The sequence below is a fragment of the Poecile atricapillus genome, unplaced genomic scaffold (genome assembly GCF_030490865.1).
Source record: "Poecile atricapillus isolate bPoeAtr1 unplaced genomic scaffold, bPoeAtr1.hap1 scaffold_279, whole genome shotgun sequence".
Taxonomy (NCBI): domain Eukaryota; kingdom Metazoa; phylum Chordata; class Aves; order Passeriformes; family Paridae; genus Poecile; species Poecile atricapillus.
The window spans coordinates 19,244-41,687 of NW_026709081.1; the positions used below are offsets into that span (position 1 = coordinate 19,244).

A 22,444-nucleotide genomic window follows, 5' to 3' on the forward strand; every position below is an offset into this window, starting at 1 on the left:
ATTTATTCCCCTAAAAATTCACATTCATTTCAAGCTGTTACATAGATCTGCAAAAGAAATAGCTGCTGTGCACTTCACAAAGCAAAGCACAAAGAGCAAGCTAAATGCTGCACAAGGATACCATGAAAGGGCACGAGAACCCAAAACAGAGCAAGAATTACAGAAAAGTGCAGCACGCCAGGATGAACCTGGACTTCTCTTTTTTGCTAGGGAATTACTAAAACATGGCTCTCAAGCCCAAACTTTAAATCTTGAGCCCCACCCCAGATCCACTGCCTGAAATGCAGCTCTGTCTTGCCTCTGACACAAATTTGTGACTTGCTGAGGTATCCCCCAGAGAAGGGCAGCTCCTTGGCCAGGTATCCTCACAGGGAGCATCACACAGCTCTGGAGGTGCTGGCCCCTGCTCTGCTCCTCTCCACAAACCACAGCCATGCATCCTGCTGGGAAGCTTTGAAATGCTGTGCATGACAAGACTTTCTAAGTCCATCTTACAAAGGTCCTGTTAACTACACCATTTTCAGCCACTTGAACCATACTCCCCTCACCTAAATACAGCAACACAGATAGGGCCAGGTTATAACCCAAAGTCTACTGGAGAAATGGTTTTACTGACTCCCAAAGACTTTGAATTCCTGACTTTAGCTGTGAGGACCAGTCCCAGGTTTGCTATTCCATGCCAGGTACCACTGAGCATGCTCTCCACATGGCTCCTTTATCCTTCAGCATCTACTGTAATAATAAACACAACTAAAGTCAGATACCAACATCTGACTAAACAAGTGGAAATTCTACTTTTATCAATACAAATGTGACAGATTTCCAGCCACTAATCCATAGAACTGCTGAGATGTCAATCACCTCCAATTAAATATGAATCTAAGGCTAAACACAGAATTACAAACATGCCCAATCCCATCAACAGCATTGTACACAATGATTTCAAAATGTTCTTTTAAATATTCTAAGAAAGGAGATTTCAAAAACTTCTTTAGAAACTGCATTTTTCATTACCCTGAAGTGATACGGGAGTTAGATGCATCTCAGCTAAATGGTTTTGATTGCAGTCAATTGCAAGGGGGATTTTCTGCTTAGCAGAGACATTTAAGAATAAACTATATCATAGCTCTTGCTTTAGAATATGCCAATACGAAGCCATCATGTAGTCAAAAATATTTCACAGAAATATTAACGCTAAAAATCTAGCTGTATACTTAGTCATTGCTTTTATGTGTTAACTACAGAGATTATAAAACAGAGCTCACTCTCAAAGAATATCAAAAAACCCCGTTTTTCATTGTTCCTGCTAACTCTATTAATACTGTTTTACTTGCATTCCGTTGCCAGACACTTTAAATAGACTCCACATCAAAAACATCTACTGTACAGAGAGGATATGCAGAAAAGCAAAAACATTCCTTGCCATGCTCTCGACAGAATTACGATTGCAAATAAATCACAAAATATAAGAAATCCCACCTTTAAGGAAGACTCTTACAAAGATGCTATTTCTTTCCTGCGAACAAAACCTTCTTGGAGAGAAATTTTATCCGCATATAAGAAGAGTCAGAAACCTCTGGGAAGAAATGTAGCAGCATTGGTATTCTGCTCAGAAAATGTCATCACAGATCTGTTTACCTTAACTGTGGACCATGATTCAGCCGGTGACAACCGTCTTGCATACTGATCAATTTATTTGCAGCAAAATTACTAACATTTTCTACTTTAACCATTTAGGTTCTGGAAAGAGCTACTAAGACAGGAATAATATAAAAAACCTAATTAAATAAAAACTTTCCCCTCCACCACAATGCTCTGTGCTTTGGGGTGTGTGCAGGGGGCCCACCCCTAATCCTGAAGATAAATTAGGGCATGTGGTGAGCAGTTACTAGAGAAACGTTCTCTGTTTCAAAATGAAGATCAGAGCTTTATCCTCTGCCTGCATCACAGGTGAATGCCAAGCATACTCAAAGAGGGGGGAGATGATGAGATTGAGCTGCTCAGTTGAAGGGGCACTGCCTGTTCGGCAGAGACTGACAGGGACCAAGCATTTAAAGAGTGGCCTAGCTGCTGTTCCAGAGGCCAAACCCAGTTACCTCACTCCCTGCCTTCCCTGCTGGGACTCTGGAGGAGATGCTAGAGCCAGTGACACACATAAGAGGTATCTACCATATGCCCCCAGCAGACTGGAAGAGCAAGTTTTGAAATCAGAGGTGAAACCCTCTACGGTGCCTCCACACTTGACTTGTGTTCACACAAGCCATCCATGTGGGATTCCCTGGGATCTCACTGCAATCCACACCCTTTGGTGCGCCCCACAGTTCAACAACACCACCTGGATGTGCAAAAGAAGGTGGGATGCAGACAAAGAATTGGAAATAAACTGTGACAAAAGAGAGTTTTGGTCTACTTGAGGGGAATTCTTGCTGCAAGTGCTCAGCTTGAGGGACAATGTGAGACCAATCACTACAGGATGAGCAGCCAATGCTAAAAACCAGGATCCTATAAAGCACCCAAAATTAAACATGCCATACAGAAACCACTGTACCCAAAAACCCCAATGTGGAAACACCAATCTTACGATCTGTAAAACCAAGGAATTATTTCATACATTACTATGTGATTTTGAATGTTATTTTCACAGTACTTCTTATTTTAATTTCTAGTTCTCATGTTAATCACCTTATTCATTCCAGTCATGTTGGTAATTCCATTCATCCATATCCACACATACCCTGTGGTCAACACACAAAAATTTCCAGAGACATCATGGAGCAAGGAAAGGATGTGGACCACATTCATATTCACTGCCTAAATGACCAACACCACCCATATACGACTGAACAAACTCAGAATGCTCTTTAGCACAATTCAGAAGACAGGAGTCACAACTCTGCACCTACTGCAGAGAATGGTACAGACTAAAAATTAAACTTGAAGCACAGACAGAAGATGCACTTGGCTACTTAAAGTTAGGCTGGGAAGAAGGGAAAGGATAGCTGCTTCTTCATTCCTCCTATCTTCCTGACAAATGGCATGGCACCTTATGCCCCTGCATTTTTCCCTGGCTATTTTTCTGCTTCTTATTCATAATTCCTTGCTACCTCTTCTTGACCTATTCAGCCTCTGACTGAGGTGAACTATTTCTTGTACTCTCTTTAATAAGCCAATGCATCCAACTGCTGACAAGTCCTGCCAAACTATGACTATTTCCCTCAAAAGAGGTTGCTGAAAATCAAAACAGGGAGCAAAGGTGAAAAAAGAAGCCTTAATGGCTTCTGTTCTGAAAGCATGTCTCTAGTCTTGGAAAACAATAAATCCTCTAGGAATTAAAACAAGACTTGTATCTGCACTGCAGAATGAATGTGAAAACTGACCTGAACCTAAGCACTCGGCCTGCCTCTAAAATGTGATCATCTTTCCCCCTGCAGAAGTGGGGGCTATAACTCAGTCAGAAGAGCACCCAGGTCTCCAGCATGATTATGATGGACTGATGCATTAGAAGAAAAGTACTTCTCACATCCAAAGTCTGGAAGTGCATGAAGGAGTGAGCCAGAAGCAAATCCAAGGGCCTGGGGTAGATTCACATTGAAAACACAACCTGAGCCTCCAACACTTGGCAAATGTCTCAGATATAAATAGTTACAAGTGGGAAAGTGCACATGCAAATCGGGCAGGGAAGTAGGGCAGCTACTGTAAAAGGCCAGTTTACAGAGAGGATGAAAATCTGACTTTGAAAGGCTGTCTCAGGATTGATGTAAACATTATTAAAAGAGAGGCAGGTGCTTAGTTTACATGAAGGGTCACAGTAAAACAGCAGACAACAGCAGCAGGACCATTTAAGGTGTTTGAATGTGACCCTACCCAGTCTTCGGCCACTACAGACATGATAATGCAATCATACAACATAATTCCACACTTAATTGTCTCTGAATTAATTTGCCCTGGTTTTACTGACATTATTTTGGCTGATATTACTGACATGTGGCAAAAGTGCCAAGCAAATCACCAAAAAACAAGGCTCCCCAAACTATGCATCATTTCCATTTGAAATGAATGGTGATTCTCCCTCCTTCTCTGACATTTTGTATTTGCCAAAAGTAACTGCATAATTATAAGTTATGTGCGAGAAACAGAAGGTAACATTCAGTGTTATTTTCCATACTTTTTACTGAGCATCAGACCTAGCAAACAGCATATATGGCTGTTCTCTTATGTACAACCACTCACAGCTGACCCATTAATGAACTCACAAAACCTGTGCAAGCACACACCCAGCCTGGGCAAACAAACATGAGGAAAAAATAATAAACTCTAAGGTCTTTCTTTCCAGTTTCTCAGAGACACATCATGCTCAGTTCATTAATTCTTCATTTAACAAGTCTGTTTCATTTAGCTTGTTTTGGTTGGCATTCAATTAGAAATTCATGTACAGGACAATTTTTTCCCTTTTTAAAACAGAACACTTGCTGTATTTCATCCAATAAAACATCAGGAGGTAAAGTGGAAGCTGCAACACCAGCTAAAGCCAGGCACAATAATCCTGAATTAAGCAAAACACCTGTATATGGCCCTGTCCACAGGATTATCACTAATCATTAAAAGGGCTGGGTAAAATTTGTTGCTCAGTAAATAAGCAAAGAGAACAAATTGAGAGTTACCCAGCTGGCAAATGCAAGTTAAAAAAAAAAAAAAATAACCCAAACAGCCATGCTATCAGCTTTACTGTGATTTCAGTTATGGATGTATTTTGTCCTACCTGCCTCTACATTCTTAAGATTTACTGAGATTAGACTTCTGTCTACACTGAAAGAAAAGCCCTCCCATCCAACCTCCTCATCTCCTGCCTTGCACAGCATCCAATTTTTGCTGGCTGCTCTGAAGACTACATATCAATACATATATACATATATACATATATACATATATATATATATGTGTGCACACACAGATAAATGTACACACATACATACACATGTGTATACACACATATATGTAAACCAAAAGACTTAAGCCTGGATTCCTTCTCCCACTGCACTGCTTGTTGCCTCTTGGGAGTCTCTCCAAGCCAGTCCACTCCTCAAAGGTACTGAAAATGTATTTCAGCCACTGTCACATTATCCCAGAATTTGCCCCTTCTCACACCCTTAATATTTTTGCCAAGCTCTCCTGCCCAATCACAACTATCTCTGGATGCCCCAAACTCCCTTACAATGGGAATCTGTAGATGCAAAAAAAAACTATATAGGTTTTATTTAGAGCCTATTGAAAACTGTGGAAAAGAAATTCATTGAGCTCTACGAATCAAAGATCATGCCTGGCTCAAGAAGCCTCTGAGTCCCACATGGCTGCAGGGTGGGACAGTAGCCAGGGGAAGCACAATACACGCTTACTCTGATTTTCTACTCCTTCAAGCACCTGCTTTTGGCCAGTGCTAGAAAATATATGCTGGGTTTGAAAAATTTTACTTTTTGGACAAGACAGCATGTTTTTACATCAGGAGCAGCAGACACAGCATTTCTTTAGTGTATTTCTTCTACAAAGGTAAGAAAGATAGGAAATTAGCCAATTACTGCTATTACTTTATTTCATTAACAATGAAATCAAGCATTTTCCATGGTATGCCCTTGCTCTGGATCACTGATTATTAGTTTTATACCATCACTGCTATTTATTCTTTCCTAAATACATTTTGTTTCCATTCCCTCTTCTATAATTCTCAAAAAAATATCAGCAAGCAAATTTCTTTTTATAAATTCCTAAACTGCTCCTAAAACTGTTTTATAATAAAAAGATAATAACAGTAACTGCTCAATAGTTTATCTGCACTATGTCATCATTTGAAGCTTCATTTTTGTTCATTCATCGTCAAACTATTTCTTTTAAAATAATATTTCCACAATCTTCTATCAAGCAGTCTGGCTTCTTACTATCTATCTAGCAATTATTTTCCAGCAATAGAAGCTGGTTGAGATTTCAAGCATTTTCAGCACCTGATAACAAATCTATTTTCCTCATGTACAAGTTCAATTGCCAATTTGTGGAAATTATTTTGAAGCTGCTATTAAAATACTTGCAGTGGTATACAGAAGGAAAAAACTCACTGAGATCAATACTGTGGCTCTCCAGAGTTTACATCATAACAAGATGACAGCGCTCTAAACTCCTATCAACTACATAAAAATTAGTAAATAGCTGTATAAATGCAAAGAAATAAAGCTAATTAGCAATAAATCTGTCCAGAGCACTCACTAAAATTGATTTTAACTAAATGTAGATCAGGGGCAGCCTAACTTTCCCAGAAATCCAATATCTTCCTCAATTATTTCATTTTCTCCTCTACCCAAAAATGCAGAGAATTCACATGAAAGTCATTGCCAAAATCACTTGTCCATATTTTCTGTTAATTACAGAAGTAATCAGCTATCAGATTTCAAGAGCATGAGAGGCAGTATTTATGACTATAACTTTTGGTTCACATTTGAAGAAATTTGACAACATATATCTTAAGTAATGAGCAGAAGTGTTCAAGTGAATTAATAAATTTTTGGTCCCCTCTTATAATTATTTCATAAAAATTTTCTTATCATGCACTTGCAGTGAGAAAGCATTGTTCTAGAGTTCACAGGTGCAAGCAGTTATATAATTTCTCCTAAATGTAAAAATTTGAAAATGCATGGAGCCAGACCAAAACAGATTACCCTGCCCCACCAGGAGGAATCTCTACAGTCACTTTACTGAGCCAAGTCACCCAGGGGCTGGCAAGGAAGCCCATGAAGGCTTTGTACATCCTCTTTCTGAGATTGTGGTGACTGCCAAACTCCATCTCCCCAAACCCAGCACCACTGCTCCAGTGGTGGCCCACGAGCTGCCCTGCAAGCCACAGACCACACTGGGGTCACAGACTGAGCTATTTTTGGGGTTCCCACCACACCACACTGACACATTCCCTCCCCATCAGCTGCAGAAAGCTTGGGAGCAGCACAGTCCAGCGACAAAGATGTAAAATGTGGACCACTCTGATTCAAATTATTCACTGAAAATTACTGACTCGTGTCCTTCAAATGCCTTTATCATTTATTACAAAGATTTTTAAGTGCGCCTCAGAAGGGTATGTTAATTTTAAATTCATTCAGAACAGAAACTTGCAGTTACCAAATACTTAATTATCAGTAAATTTACAGTGTCCTTGGGCACTGTTGGGTAATCAGAATGCTATTGTTTTCATTAAACAGCATTCTATTGATAGCACTAATGACTTCAGTTCTGCTTGATCAACAAGCAAATGATGCTTATTTGATGTTATGATAATTAATTGGCCTTTCAGGTGTTTTCACACCCCAATTCATTACTAAGAATTAGAATTTTTATGTTAAACACCTTAAAAAGAATATCAGTACTCCTCAAAAGACATTCTAAAAATAGGGTGTGGTTTAGTACTTCTTCCTTTTCTCACCATTTGTAATACAACATTCTCTGCCTAAAAACTGCAGGGAAAAAAACCCACATTTAACTCCCTTTCAAAAACCCAGCCTGAGCACTGTAAATACTCAGTTCATTTTATGTCAGATAATTTTTATTATCTGAAATTCCTTTAAGTCAAAGGAGATTTTCTGATTAAAATTTCTTTTATTTTTTTTTTCTCTAAAGATTGAAGAAAGCAGCCAACCTCACTTTCCCATAGTAGCAAGAAGGATCAAAAAATATGACTCCAACAGGGTGTACAAGCGAACAGGCTCCAGCCATTAATTCTCAAAGTCCCTGCCCAGTTGATGAAACACTGTACTCCAGCCTTCAGACCATGGAAGAGGGCTGTGAATAAGAAAATTCCAGATTCAAATTGAACTGAACCTTGAAAAGCCACCTGAAAGGAGTGCACCAGTCTTCCCACAATGTTCATCTGGCACCTGTCACCAACCTGGATGCGTTCAGTTCAACTCCCAACAAGGACAACCTTCAGAACACCTTCTGATGTCTTCACCAATGGGATACACCAGCCCACATCAGCAGCTGCCCTCCTCTCTGCAGATGAGTTTCCCAAACCCTGAATTTTTCTGCAAGCAAAACCCCCCCCAACATTTCAAATAAAGGTCTTAATGGTTTTTCTACTTTTCATTGCCCCTTCATTAAATGATTTTTAGAACATTATTCTTTTTACGTAATTTCACATATTAAATATTTCATGTCTGCAAATAACAAAAAAAATAACAGACATTCACAAGCTTTTGGGTGCTCAAAGGTAACACTATTTGCTGCTGTGTTGTTACTTTATAGAATTTTTTGTTCCCACAAATGTTTTAAATGGTACACCCCAATGTTATGGCGTAAGGGAAACCTTCATAGGCATGTAGAAAATATAAAATACTATAAAGTTCTGCTGCAGAATATTCCTTAGTGTTCCTTTAAGTTTCCTACACTCCCAACAATTTGTCATGAATTTTGGAACACCTTTTTTTCTGTAACTTCTTCCCAGAGCTGCTTCCTGAACATATTTTTTAAAACTGAATCTCATGCTTTCTTTTTAGAATTACCAGTTTTAACGTAAGAGAAAATGCTGTTTCCAGGTAGGCTGTGCCAGACTTTCTGAAGTGATCAGCAGAGCCATGCTATTACTTGCTTTTTCAGAATTACAGAATACAAGATTTGCTGGATGTTCTACCAGTGAACCACTAAACAAAAAAAAAAAAAAGCATATGACAACAAAGCTTTATTTTTCTATGTCCCCATATTCACATTAAACACGATTTGACATCCATTACAAGCCACTTGCTCCCAAAAGCATACAGACAGTCCTGTGTATATATCAAATGCAGAAGTGAAGAATGATACTGAAAAAACCCTCACTGTAAACAAACTGGATGTTTGTCAAAAAACAAGCTGATTGTTTGTCTGTAAATATTGACCAAAGTAAGGTTTTAGCTTTGCTATTTGCTGACTGAAGAGCAGCACAGGCAAGTACACAGGACACACAAGATTAGTCTGAATTTCAAACCTGGCAATCAGGTTCCAGCTACTACAGGGACTCTAGGCAATAAAGCAAACAGCCAGTGGCAGCCACATGCATTTACCAAGAAATCACTACAAATACTTTATCCTTACATCTCAACATTAGAAAGAATCATGATTTCATTTCTGAAAATGTATTTACTTCCAGGGATAGTTCAGTGATTTGATTTAAAGAGCAGTTTGAGTTAACCCACTAACCAAATAACCCCATATAATACATTTTCCTACTTTTTAAATTTAACTTGCAAATGCACAGCAAACACTTGAAAACTATCTCATAATTTTCACTCAGTGCAGCTGTGTTTCTCATATAGTTTGATCATCTCTGGTGTATGAAGCAATGTACATTTTGAAGCAATGTACATTTTGCTCTCAATCTTAATACAAACTGTAGCTGGATGAGAATAAACTAATGCATTTTCAAAGGCAAATATAAGTGCCATAAGCAACCATAAGACAACAACATATAAGTTGTAAAACCTATATTAATACTTTAAAGCCAGGTCAATTTTTGCTAGTTCAGCACTGAAATAACTATCATGTATATTCTGCCAAGACACTTAAAAAGCACATTATCCAAATATCCTACAACTCTGTAAAGAAAATACAAATTAATGGTTATTCATGTGCCTGGAATAAATAACAAGTGCTGCTTCCAGAGAGAAAGAAGCTGTATATTTTCCTTTTCTCTCTCTGTTTCTTCCCGAAGGGGGAAAATTTTTTGCTAATCCAACATAAACACAATTGAAATAAAAATCTATTAACAATAAACATTATCAATTAGTACATCACAATGAAACACATTCTTTGCTTGTCCCAGCATAGGCATCTTACAAATATGTAATTTTTACAACTGACACATATGAAAAAAGCATCTCAAGTATGCAGTCTTATAAACAGGACTTGCAAACTGGTGGTAAGATAAATGAAAACAAAAATCAGATGACTTAATTGTGGCATGTGAATGTTATTTGTCAGTGATTCAGTAGAAAGCCTGTAGAAAACTTGAACCCTGTCCAGGGCCTGTACCACAAGGCTGCCTTCTTGCCCTGGTCGATTCTCAGATGAGGCAGTCAGCCAGTGATATGTGCAAAATGTGCAGCCAGCGTGCAACTGCCGGGAATTTTCCTGCACAGCGACAATTCACTGCTCTCTGAAATTCTTATTCATAATTACCACTTTCATTTTAAATTTAGCAATGACGAAAGAGTATTTTGTCCTTAGGACCATCCTGAAAAAGCACGAGAGGGGCGTAGGTGGAGACACAATGAACCCTGGAGCCAATCTCGGATGCACCATCATTAACCTCCACACGTACCACTCAGAGACGGAGCCAAGGCTCCTCAAACCCTGAACTGTTCACCACACACACGCCCTTCCTAGAGCAAAGTGAGGATTGGCATGCTGCCTGTGTCTCACTCAGCTCTGCCAAGGGCAGAAAGGCTTTTGCACATCAGTAGATGAGGCAGAACCAATTCCTTAATGTCATATCAACCTTTTCATCAAAGTCGTCAGATACTACTTTAGAGAAGGAATAAAGAGGCATGTGCCAGCTATGAGACTAATGAACAGCTTTCCTCCAGCAAAACATAATTCAGCATGAACTCCACGTTACTGTTCTTTCCACCCCCTCACACATCTCCAGCTGATAGTACTCAACCAAAATGCCGACAAGTAAAACCACACACCTTTTAATTCAGCTATTGCACACCAGCACTAAGATTTCATTTCACAGTGCCATCCTACAGCTGCCCAACCTCAAACATTATTTACATATTCACATGCCTCCTTTTTTTTAAAACATGCATGGAACCTGGAGGGAGCAATGCAGGTGACAAAAGGGAACACTTTGGAGAGCAAAGATATTGAGACTGGCAGCTTCCCCTAAAATATTAAAGACCATGATAAGCCTCAGTCCCATTTAGAGTTCAGAACCAAAGAGTTCTGGAGGACACCACTAAAACAAAATATGATTAAGTCTTGAGTCAGGAATCAGTTTGGAAATGTATAATGTTAGCTTGTCTGAAGAGCGAAAGAGCATTAAGATATATTTAAGCAAAAGACTAATACATCTCAGAAAGGCACATGTTCACTGAGTGTATCAGAAACAGATCAGAGAGTACAGGAAGTCCAGGAACACTCGGGTTTTATTTAGAAGAAAAACAACCCAACATCTGTGATCATTCAAGAACCAAGTCTCAAGTATGAATAAACTACAAGGAGCCCAAAGACTCAGATACATCCAAGTACTTCATCAAGTACATCACCCAAGTGATCATCCACAACAAAGAAGGAAGAAAACTTCCCCTATTGCTGTCTTATTCTGGAAGTATCCATAATGGAAAATTTATACTTAATTTTAAAGTTCTGTAATGGGCTATTTTTGGTAGGGATTCCATGTAGTCTGATCTAGAACAGTTCTTAGTGAGAATCCAGTTCCAGAGAAATAGTTTCACTTGGACCAACCCTAACTCACAGATGGCAGAGAATCCAGAGACATTACACATTTTTAAGAACATGTTTCAAAACACTGGGAAATTTGGATTCTGTAGGCCTCAACACTTTGTTGTTATGTTGTTATTGTTATGGTCACTTAAGACATTCTTAATTCCAGTAGTATACTGTCCCCTTTACTGGAGATGTAGCTAGAAAGCATTCTTATTTTCCAGTCCTAATAAGAGAGTTTGAAAATGCCCCTATACTTTTCTTAGTCATGGTTCATTTACTTTAATTTCAACAATGAAAATGCATATTTCAAACCTTCACTGGTAAGCAAAAAAAACCACTGCAACTGCTGTTCCTACAAACCTTCTTGCATGCCAAATAAATTTACTTTTTCTTTTTTTCCCCTTAAACCAGAAATATTGCCTGTTTTAGATGAAAATATAAAAAACTTAGCAGAGAAACTCTTATCTCTGAAACACTGAAATCTTGATGTAGCTCCAATAACTTGCCATTATATTCCTACACTGAAAATCTCATTACAATAAAAGGAAATTTTAATTATACAGCCTCGTTTTCTACTGGTCAAATCACTGCTTATTACAGAATATGCAAAATATTTTCAGAGTGAGACATCTATGTGCAGAGGGCCAGGGTATCTCTTAAAGATACTTAAAAATAAAATAAATCCAAGAAAAACACTGGTGTCCCATATATTGACATGAATATAATGCACAGGAGTAGTCATCAGACCGACCACTCTTTTCCCAAACTCTCTCAGGGCCGCCTCCATGGATGGATGCTAAATGAGCCACCTCTCAGTGACTGGGAACACAAGAATTTATCATTTCAAACTAAGCTTTTCTAGCTATCACAACTGTAAGTGTTTAAAGCTGGGCTCAAAATTGAGCTAGGAACTTTGTAGCAGCTTCACGGGACACAACACAATGGAAATCCAGCTCAGCCACAACCTGGCAGTGCTAACAGCAACACAAATTTTTGTCCATGGAAGGCTGAGACATGAGGCAGAGGGCAGTGATACAGTACCCAGTGCCTTTTACTAGCTAATTTTATGGCTATAATCCACTTTGCACAGCTACTTTACAATCAGCACCTCATTTCAGGGGCTGACTTTTTGCCAGGTGTCGAGGGCACTGTGTTGGGCTAATTTAACACTTTCCATGTGGCAGAGGCTCAGCAAATCAAAATACCAGCCTCACGCTCACAGGCTGGTCACAGCAAACCTGCCACATGGCTTTAGCAGCCTGGCCCTCTTCAGGACACTGCTGGATGGAGATATACCAGACACAACCTGGTTTTCCTTATTGCCAATAGTATGTGGAGACTGGGGAAGGAACTCTGCAAAGCACAGTCCAGAAAACCGGAGACAATCTCCATTCTCAAAAGAATTAAACAGTCAATTGAATAAGATCTGAGAATACTACTGTGATCTATTCATAAGTTACTTAAACTCTTCTTAATTCGAAGTAATCAGTTCCATCCCAAGTTCTAAAAGCATTTCCAATTCAGTTTGAATTTTCCATCCAGATATTACAAGCAATACAGTTTTAAAATATATGCATTTCAAGGACATTTAAGAGCACCCAGATGTCCACCTACCTTCACTAATAGAAAGAGCCAGCAGTAACAAGTTCCTAAAATTCCCTACTTGCATGGAATGATGTTCTGGGTTAGTACTGGGAAAGTATTAGAGACCATTTTTAAACATCAGGCCTGCAGGTTCCTCAGAAACAGGTTTCCTTTTACCCCTGAGGAATACAAATATGCAGTGTTTTTGTTCTTTGCAGCTCAGTGATTTACTGGCATGCCTCTTCCCATAAAATATTTGCATATATCTGAGAGTCAAACTGTTCTGATACATTCTGTGTTTGCCAGGAAGTGAACGCTTCAGTTCAGTGTAACTGAACATTTAAAGAACGACAGGCACCAGGACAAATGGCAGCATAATTAACATACCAATGAAGAGCCAGTTGTTAATTACTATCCATTTTAGGCATTTTGTATGAGCAACTTACCTGAAAAGCCTTTCCATCTGCATGCTGGCAAAGCCAGTAATTAAACAATTCAACACTCCTTTTGCTTGATTAGAGAAAAAATTACAATTATTTTATATTATTCTACTTGTCACATGCAGTTGACATTTAGATGAGAAAAACCTGCAGCAGCCCAGATCTAAGCATTTGAAATGAATACTATGAGCTGCCCTTGAACAAAACAACAACACACACACACCCAGGGCAGATGCAAGCTAACAGAGGCTTCCAATTTGACCCAGCTGATTACACTTCACAGTACCTGCTGGGCTGCAGGGAAGGCAGCACAGTTGCTACTCGCAACAGAAAAAGTACCACTTTTCTCTAAGGAGGACTTCAGATGCTCCCTGCAGAACAAATCTGAATTTATAAGCTGCTGAAAGACTTGGGAGTAGCACCAGCACAATGCCAGGATTCATTTACATTTCAACAACACTGAGAAGTCAATACAAAGCTCAGCACAGAGAAAATACAGTAGTTACAGGAGTTGTGAGAAAGATAGAGACACCTAAGTGTGAAAAGCAGGATTGAAACCACAGACAGGAATACCAAAGATAAGCAAAATGGAAACAAATGCTGACAAAAAAAGACAGAGGAAGCAGAAAGTTTAGAAACATTCATCAATATGTCGAGTGTCCAAAAGAAAGGATTTCTCTTTCTCCCTGTGCAGATGGCTTCGCTCAAGGAAGACCAGAGTGCTCTGGGTACAAAAAAAAAAAGGAAATTACATCTATCTTGAAAAAGCTTCTAATTCATTACACATCGCATGACTACGGCCACTAATCCGTGCCAACAATAAAACTGAGACCCATTTGAAATTTTGATTATCCAAAATAAACTCTGAATCAGCTCTTGCTAAAAAATTGTCATTTGCGATTTCATCCTGCACTTTCAAACCATGTAATTTCTGCACATTAAAGGCCAGATCTTGCCAAAATCCTGTAACATTTTGTGACAAAGTAGTTCTTCCCTGAACAGACAGAAAGTGCATGGTCCGTGGGGGTTTATTCCATCTATTCATTTTCATGTGGGTTTTTATTTGAAACAATGGAAGATGACGAAGGATTATTTTTCTGAGGTTTCTTCATTGCATCTATCTTACTTGGATTATAATCAAAAGTCAAATAAAATGTACAAATCCAGCCTCATAAAATTTTTCTTTTCCTCACTTGACAGAATGATTGATACAGATGAGGTGACAGGAAATGCTTAAGAGCTGAACAAAGAAAACACTGTTAGCAAGAAGTAAACTGTACCAATGGTTTCTAGAGCAAGCATCCACCCACGATCCCTGGAATGTCACATTTTTGCCTCTGTCGTCCAGCAAATGTAATGTTTTGCATGAAATACGTTGCAGAATGGTGAAGGAGCACCTCTGACTTTGGAGATTTCCTTCCCACACAACCTTTATTGAGCACAGCCCTAGTCAGAGAAGCTGGGGTTGGTATCTGCACACTTCTGCACCCAGGGGAGCATCTCTGCTCTCCCCAGAGCTGGCGAGACAGAACAGCTCATCCTGAGCTGATTCATCCATCTCAGAACTCTGCTGGCCAGCCAAAGACACTTTGCTATAGACTGGAAAATCTGCCAGAGATCTACGAGAGCCACGATCTAAATTCCCATCTCTTAAACTCAAGACCCCTCTTTCTCTTTTCTCCTGCAAATTTTAATAACATTGTAATTTCTGCAGGTAGCACTGAATTAATACATTTTCCCTTCTTGCTTGTCAGTTATGAAGCAGTAAGACCCCCAAAATTACTCTGAACGACACACATATCTGATCTTCACTACCATTTAAGCATAATCTCTGAATACATCTTCATAATGACAGCCCCATTTCTGTCCTCTTAATAACAATAATCACTACATCAACAGGGTTATTTTGCCTTGACTATTTTGAAAAGGCTATTTTTTTTTCTTTTCTACCTAATCTCTATTGCAATTTTCCTTACTGCTAAGAAATATCAGCAACACCATATGGTATTACAGAAATCAGCAATATCTCTTTTGTTTTGCATTTTTATTACAGGAATGGGGAAACATTATTGTATTGAAAAAATATTTAGAACTAACCACAAGCTACATATGCAAATTTTAAATAACTATTTTGTGATAGAAGAGATGAAATCTTTTGTATGCCCTATACCTATATATTAGAAATATAAAAATAGTGGTATTTCTTCAATGCCAGTTACTGTTCAGTACACAGTCCTGAAGGACAAAACATTATCACAGAACAATTCAAGAGGCATTGGGATCTCATTCCATAGTTTGACTGAATTAAGGACCAATTCTGCAGTACAAGAGCTACAAAAACACTGGAAGAATAAGATCTGCAATGTAAACCTCCCATCAGCTAATGAGTGTTATAATTTTGAAACCCTTTTTTTTTTAACTTTATCTTAGAATGATGACTACTTTTTTGCATACCAGAAACATCAGAGCTCATTATAACCTCCATCACTACAACACTCCAGGATGCTGTTAAATTGATTTTTTTGTTTACTGGGTAGTCTATATTGTAATGAAGGGCAGAGTGGCAGCAATAAAACACAGCTTTTGGGCTTTGAGTTGAATGACTTTGAAATCTAAACACTGAAGTAGATTCTTTTTTTTAATCATCAATTTCAAAGCTGTTTGAAATATAAAGAAAAGAATGGCCAGATTGTCAGAAAGCCAGTTCCTTTCGGGAATATGAACTATGCAGCATCAAAAAAATTCTTCTACAAAACTTAATATCTTAGTAACTTCAGCCCAAATGTAGGACTGGGTAACAAATTATTTGGTTCTCAGAATATCTAGTTCAAATAGAAGAATAATTTATCTCCACTTAACTCCCAAGTCAAGCAAACACATAAAAACCAAAACCAGAACCCAATGCACTTACCTAAACCAAGAGCCCAGATGCAGGGCTGAGTTATAAGTCCTCATGAATATGACAGAAAATCTGCTGTTAACTCATTACAAACTGAAAGCAAAGAGAGCATATTTAATAATCTTTCTTTAAGTTAGAATGCCATTTTTTTGTATTTTGGATTAGCCATAGGCTGAAAGTACCCTCATGAGCTGCTGTGGTTGCAGCAGTGACGTCCCTAAGCCCCAGCAACTCCTTCTCTCATGTCACGCCACCTCCCTCTACACATTTCTAGTAGATGTCTTTTTGAGGACATGCTGTTCTCCATACCTTTGTATTTGAGGCTCTCTGCTTAAAAAGAAATCACTGAAAGGAGCTTTAGGGCTTACATGGACAACTCAAGTTACTTTATTTTTTTTTTCAATGAAATATAAAAATACAACCCTAAGGATTCATAAAATCGTAAAACATAGCCAAAAATGCATCCTGTGGGATCTTCCCTCTAAAGTAATTCTCAGTAAACTCCAAAATTTCATGATTTCTTTTGACTTGACTTATGAGTTTGTGGCATTTTTGGCAATACAACTATGTGTACTACCTTCCATTCGGGGTACCTCACTTGGGAGAACTAAAAGGATGACTTTCAGTTCATTCCTCATCACCTGACCACAGCAGAAAGTTGCTGCTCACCCATCAGACTGAGCCAGACTGGAACTCATCACCCCAAACCAGGTGATGCCTCAGGAAAAAAAATTCCTAAACTCATGAACAGTTTTATGTTTTCATCCCACCCTGGCTAACACAAGAATCACCACTTCAGGTATTGCACTCAAGTAAAATCTGAACCCAAAGTAGCAACAGTTACGGACAAAGTTTGCATTCCAAAAATAATACATTTAAAACAGACATGGCACTAAGTAACTTTGCTGCAAGCAGTAATTTATTAAATGCTTGTTACACCTCCACAGTTTTTTTGTTCTTAAGTCCCATTTAATATGCCAATCTTATTTCAGGAGGAAATAAATTAACTGTGATGCTTTGTGCCAATGCAGATGAGCTTCCCACACACCTGTATTGTTTCACACTTCAGTTCGTCATCCGGAGTACGAGAAACCAACAAAGTACTCCCAACCAGCCCTGTTCCAAGGCTGAGCGTGCAGCGAGAGGAAGCAGCTTATCCCACCCAGCTTATCCTTCAGCTGTGTCAGGGTGATGTCCAGCTGCAGCTAAGCACAAACACCTTCACCAGAAAGAACTACCAGTCCACATCTAACAGAGCCCAGGAAGCCCACAGAGCCAGCCTTACTCCCACCACAAATCTGCTTCCTGACACTGCAGCTCCCGTGAGCCTCAGACGGGAAAGGATGCAAACTGCTCTTGCACCTATGAACTTCCCTAACTGAAGTTCTCCATTAAAAAAAGATCAGTGGAAAAGAGGATAAATCTGCACCAGACACACGAGAGAAGATGCTGCCACAGAGTATTGCATGGTTCTGTAGCAGGAGATCCCACACTGAAAGACCTTCACATGGTTAGAGAACACCCAGCTTTTCTCTCCCCGCTAATCCCCATTCCACTATCTAGAATATGACTAAAACCACATGTATTTGTATTGTGGTAGCTGCAAGTTAATGTCCTGCCTAAATTACCAACTGTTATTAGAACCCCAGACAATTGCTTAATAAAAATTTAATCATATTGTAATTTCTAATCATCATTAAAGATGCTTAACAAGTTAATCTTCTATTGTGCTCCCCTAACATCGCAGATCAGAAAGTCAACTGGTGCAAGGTGGCACAGCTTCACCAATACTAATAGGGCTATTCTCATGTTATTCCAGCTGAGGATCTGTCCCCAAGAGAAAACAACAGGATTAAAATCATTTCGCTACAGATTTTGACTGTTTCTCTGCACTGCTTTGCAGTTACTTAATAAAAAAAAAAAAAAAAAAAAAAAAAGAACACTGAAAAATTATGATTTTAAAAAGCCACGGTACAAGTTCAGTATTTCACAGCTCTATCTTCTGCTGTCCGTGGTAGAGCAGAGGCAGCACTCTCTGCTACAGATTGAGGGTCTCCTTTCCTCACAGCTCCCCATTGCAACTTCTCCCCGGTGTCTGACAACACTCATGCACAGAAAACGTGGGAGGATCATTAACAGGCAGCGAGTTTGTCTTTCAGCTCAGATCTGCTCCAGCCACCCAGTCAGGAGCAGAATGATGTTCTGCAACCTCAGCCTTGCAGAAGGTCATCTCGGTTCACTTCAGGAAACCAACACGTCTCCTTATCCTTCCCAGGGACCGGCAATCTGTGCTTCAGAGAGTTTGAGAACCACACTGCAAGTCAACTTTCACCGTGTCATGTGCACAGAGATGCCCACAGACAACACATTTGGCTCCTCTTTCCTTTTTTCTTTTACGTTTCCTCAATTCCATTTCACTCCCTCAATTCCCGAGGTGGTGGCAGGAGAACAATGGTGCAGCCCTGCTCAGAGTTAGGAGCAGTCCATGCATGCCATACCCTCCTGCAAACACCGCTTTTTGTGGGTTCAGCCACAGGCAGGCGGGTACAGAAAGTGGAAAAGGTGTGGAAGGGGCAATGGGCTCTGCTGAAACTCAGCAGTTTCAGCACTGACCTCTAAGCGGACAGGGCTGCTCCTTCATTGTGTAGCCTGGAGAGCAGAGGGAGAATGGCAAACCAAACCCAAGTGAAAAAATGCTGTTTGTATCCTCCTCTGTCTGCAAAACTGATTGTAGCTGTGAGTGCACACAGGGAAACTCTCTGTTATGATGCACAACAGGGTACCCTGGAAGCTAAATGGTTTTAATTTCATAACCTTCCTTTAAGTATTGATTTTATTTAGTATGTAGAATTTTGATATTAAAACCTAATCTGACTGACAAGTATCAGTTTCTGCTTACTGTGTTGGCACTTACTGTACCAAATTCATTGTTTATATCATAATATTTACTTTTAGCATGACAACTACACTACCAACTACAGCAGGATTTAATCTAATGAACAAGCTTTAAATATTAGCTGGCATTTACTCAAGCAAGCCTTTAATTGTAAGAACTCAACCTGACTCTACAAAAAATGACACAATGCAAGCACATATTAAAATAAGTAAAACTGGAATTGACCTTTAATAGCAATATTCTTCCTTAGTATTCTTCTTTCCCAGTGCAAGATCCATTGTCCCGCTTCTTTTTAATGTCAGATACTTGTTGATCCACACCAAGTTGACCCAAGTACATCTCCAAAATACTACTCTGCCCTTTCATCGAAACTCACTTTATTCCATCACGTACTGAACAAAATAGATGTCACATCTCACAGACAGGTAACAAAACGTCGGGGAATGCCTTCCCTCACGAAAAAAATTCATGGGAAAATGTTTGTAAGTTTCTTTTGTCAATAACTCTAGTATTAACAGCAAATATTTACTGCATCCTTTGGAAAGGAAAGAAACACAGGGCACATGCCGAGGTGCCCTTGGTCAGTTTCAACACCCTGTTTTGGCTTCACGAGCCGACAATAAAGCTGACAAACGTAGAGGCGGGGAAAGCCAATGTTGCTACTCGTCCCCAGGGCAGGCACGGGTCTGCCCGTCCCCGCTGCTCCGCTGCCCCGTGCCCGCCAATGCTTATGCACAACTCTTCGTTTCTGCGGGGCTGCGGGAGCGCCGGCAGCCGGGCCGCGAGGGGCGGCGTGTCCCGAGCAACCCCCGCGGGCTCCCGGCTCCGCCGGCCCGGCTCTGCCCGGCCCGGGGCGCCGCGGGGGCGGCGGGAGGAGCGGCGGGACCGCCCCGGGGCTGCGGGGCCCGCGCCGGGCCGGGCGGGGGGAGCCGGCGGCGGGGGCGTGTTGTGCGGCGGGGCCACTTGGGGCGAGACGGCAGCTACTCACCGGGAGGGTTTACCGCCGCCGGCGTTGCCATCTTGTCTCTGAGAAGAATTAAGACAAATGCAAGAGGGGCGGAGGGATGCTCAGAGCAGCCCGGGGGAGGCGCGGGAGGGGCAGGCAGCCGGCGCCAGGGCGGGCGGGCCGGGCGGCGCGGGGGCGGCGGCTGCTCCCGCCCCGGGACCGGCGGCGCTGCCCGCTCCGTGCGGGGCGGCCCAAGATGTCCGATGGCCCCGCGCCGCCTCTGCTCATGCGCCGCGCTCAGTGAGCATGTGCCGGGCGGCCGCACATGTGCGCTGGGCCCGCGGTCGCCGCTGCCCGGCCGGGACCCCCCGCCAGAATCGGCGGGAGCGGCCCCCGACACCGCCCCGGACCGGCCGCCCCCCTCGGGGCTCGAACCCGCGGCCCCGGGGCGCGAACTTCCCTGAGCCAGCGGCAGCCAGCGGAGCCCGCGGGCGGGGGCGCCGGGCCCTGGGTGGGTGCGGCCCAGCGCCCCCAGAGCCAGCGGGGCACTGAGGCACTGTCAGTGACCTCCGGCAGCGAGCGGGACCCACGGGGTGCTCTGTGCCACCCCTACACTGAGGGAGAAAATTGGGGCGCTGTCCGTGACCTCTTGCACCGAGCAGGATGGTTGGAGTGCTCTCTATCACCCTTAAATTGAGAGCAGGGTTTGAGGCGCTGTCCATCACCTCCAAAGCTGAGGGGGAAAGGTTGGGATGCTGTCCATGCCCTCCTAAACTTAAGGGGAAGATTGAGGTGAAGGTCACCACTGCCCAAAACTGAGCAGATGCCGAAGGGGAGCTGTAGAAGGATGTTGCCATCATCCCTGTTGTCCCCAGACAACGACATCCCTTTTCCCCTGAGGTGACAAGGTCCTCTGGAAGGGGGACAGAGCCCCATGAGTTCACACTCATCAAGTGTACAAAAGTATCCAGGAATTCTGACATTCTTTGCCCTCCAGGTGGAGTGTATGAATGGTTTCATACTCCTCCAAAACCCCTTGGTTTGCCTCACACTACGCTTGCTTTCATGCTAAGCAGTGAAAGCGAACAACCAATCCTTTTTAGCTCACATTTCAAGGCTTTGCATTAGAAACACAAGGACAAAAAATACACTTTCAATGAAATTGGAGATTCTTCTCATAACTCAGGTCTTCAAGGGGAAAACCCCTCACTATCCCAGAATTAAACTGCAAGATTGCTGAAAAGCCACTGGTGTAATAACTGCAGCAGTCACATGTAATGTGTGTGAAATACTGGAAAAAAAAGAATGAATTTTGATGGCTTTGTCATCCCCCGGAATGCTGCAAAGCCCTGTTAATCTTTAAATTCCTGCCCATGGCTGTGCTCAGTTGCCCTAAACAGTCCTTCAGAAGTTGATGGGAGCAGCCAAAATGAAAAGTTACAAATCAATCCCTTGCTTTGCCAAATGAGTAACCTGAACCAGTTTATCCATTAAGATGTAAATTGGCAGAAAGACGGGGAAAGCATGGAGGCTGTGTTGACTCATTTCCTGTAGAGGAGTTTAATCAGAACGATACTAAATGCTCCTGGTTATCTAGAAAGTTTACTTTATCTTTGATTTATTGTGCTTCTCCCTATCAGATGTGGAGCTGTTTTTCCAAGTGTCTTACTGCTTCAGTGCTTGCTGATGCTGTAGAGTTTTGGATGCTCAGCAGGCAATCTTAATTCTCATCTCAAGGCATTTACCCTGCTAATACTAGACTGTTAATATCAGCAATTTTGCAAATGCAACTTATTTCTGTTCTGATAAAACATTGTGATTTGAGGGAATCTTGGTCACAGTTTTTCTAGACCCTTACCTTTTATGTAGAAGGTAAAATTTCAAGTGACTTACCCTGCTGCAGAGTCATAGCTCAGTTCTTGTAGGTTTCTGCAAAATCTGGTGTTCAGATTGCACAGGTAATGCTGGTCATGAAAGCTTTTCCATGAGCCTCCATTATGTCAGGTTATGTATGTGCATAAAGGTTAAAAGGTCAAATTCCTAATACTCTAATGATAGTAAAATATCTTATAAACCCAGAATTTATAGCATTAGGCACTTCTGAAGTGTCCTCTGAAGACCTTTACAAGTGTTCAAAGGTTAAACCTTATCTCTCTTACCAGAAAAGCACTAATATTTATTTTGTTCCTATTTTAGAGATAAGCAAGCTGCCCTAAAAAAACTGG

The 22,444-nt window shown here is 41.0% G+C and overlaps 1 protein-coding gene across 1 annotated transcript in view; it reads right to left on the minus strand.

Moving 5' to 3' along the window:
- The window catches only part of LOC131574385 (aryl hydrocarbon receptor nuclear translocator 2-like), a gene marked incomplete at both ends in the record, with an annotated part of 37,206 nt that extends 16,431 nt beyond the window's left edge, over positions 1 to 20,775 (minus strand). The window contains one exon of the mRNA XM_058828834.1: positions 20,262 to 20,775. Coding sequence (XP_058684817.1) covers positions 20,262 to 20,775 — 514 coding nt within the window. The remainder of the gene's footprint in view (positions 1 to 20,261) is intronic.
- Between the last annotated feature and the right edge of the window lie 1,669 nt (positions 20,776 to 22,444).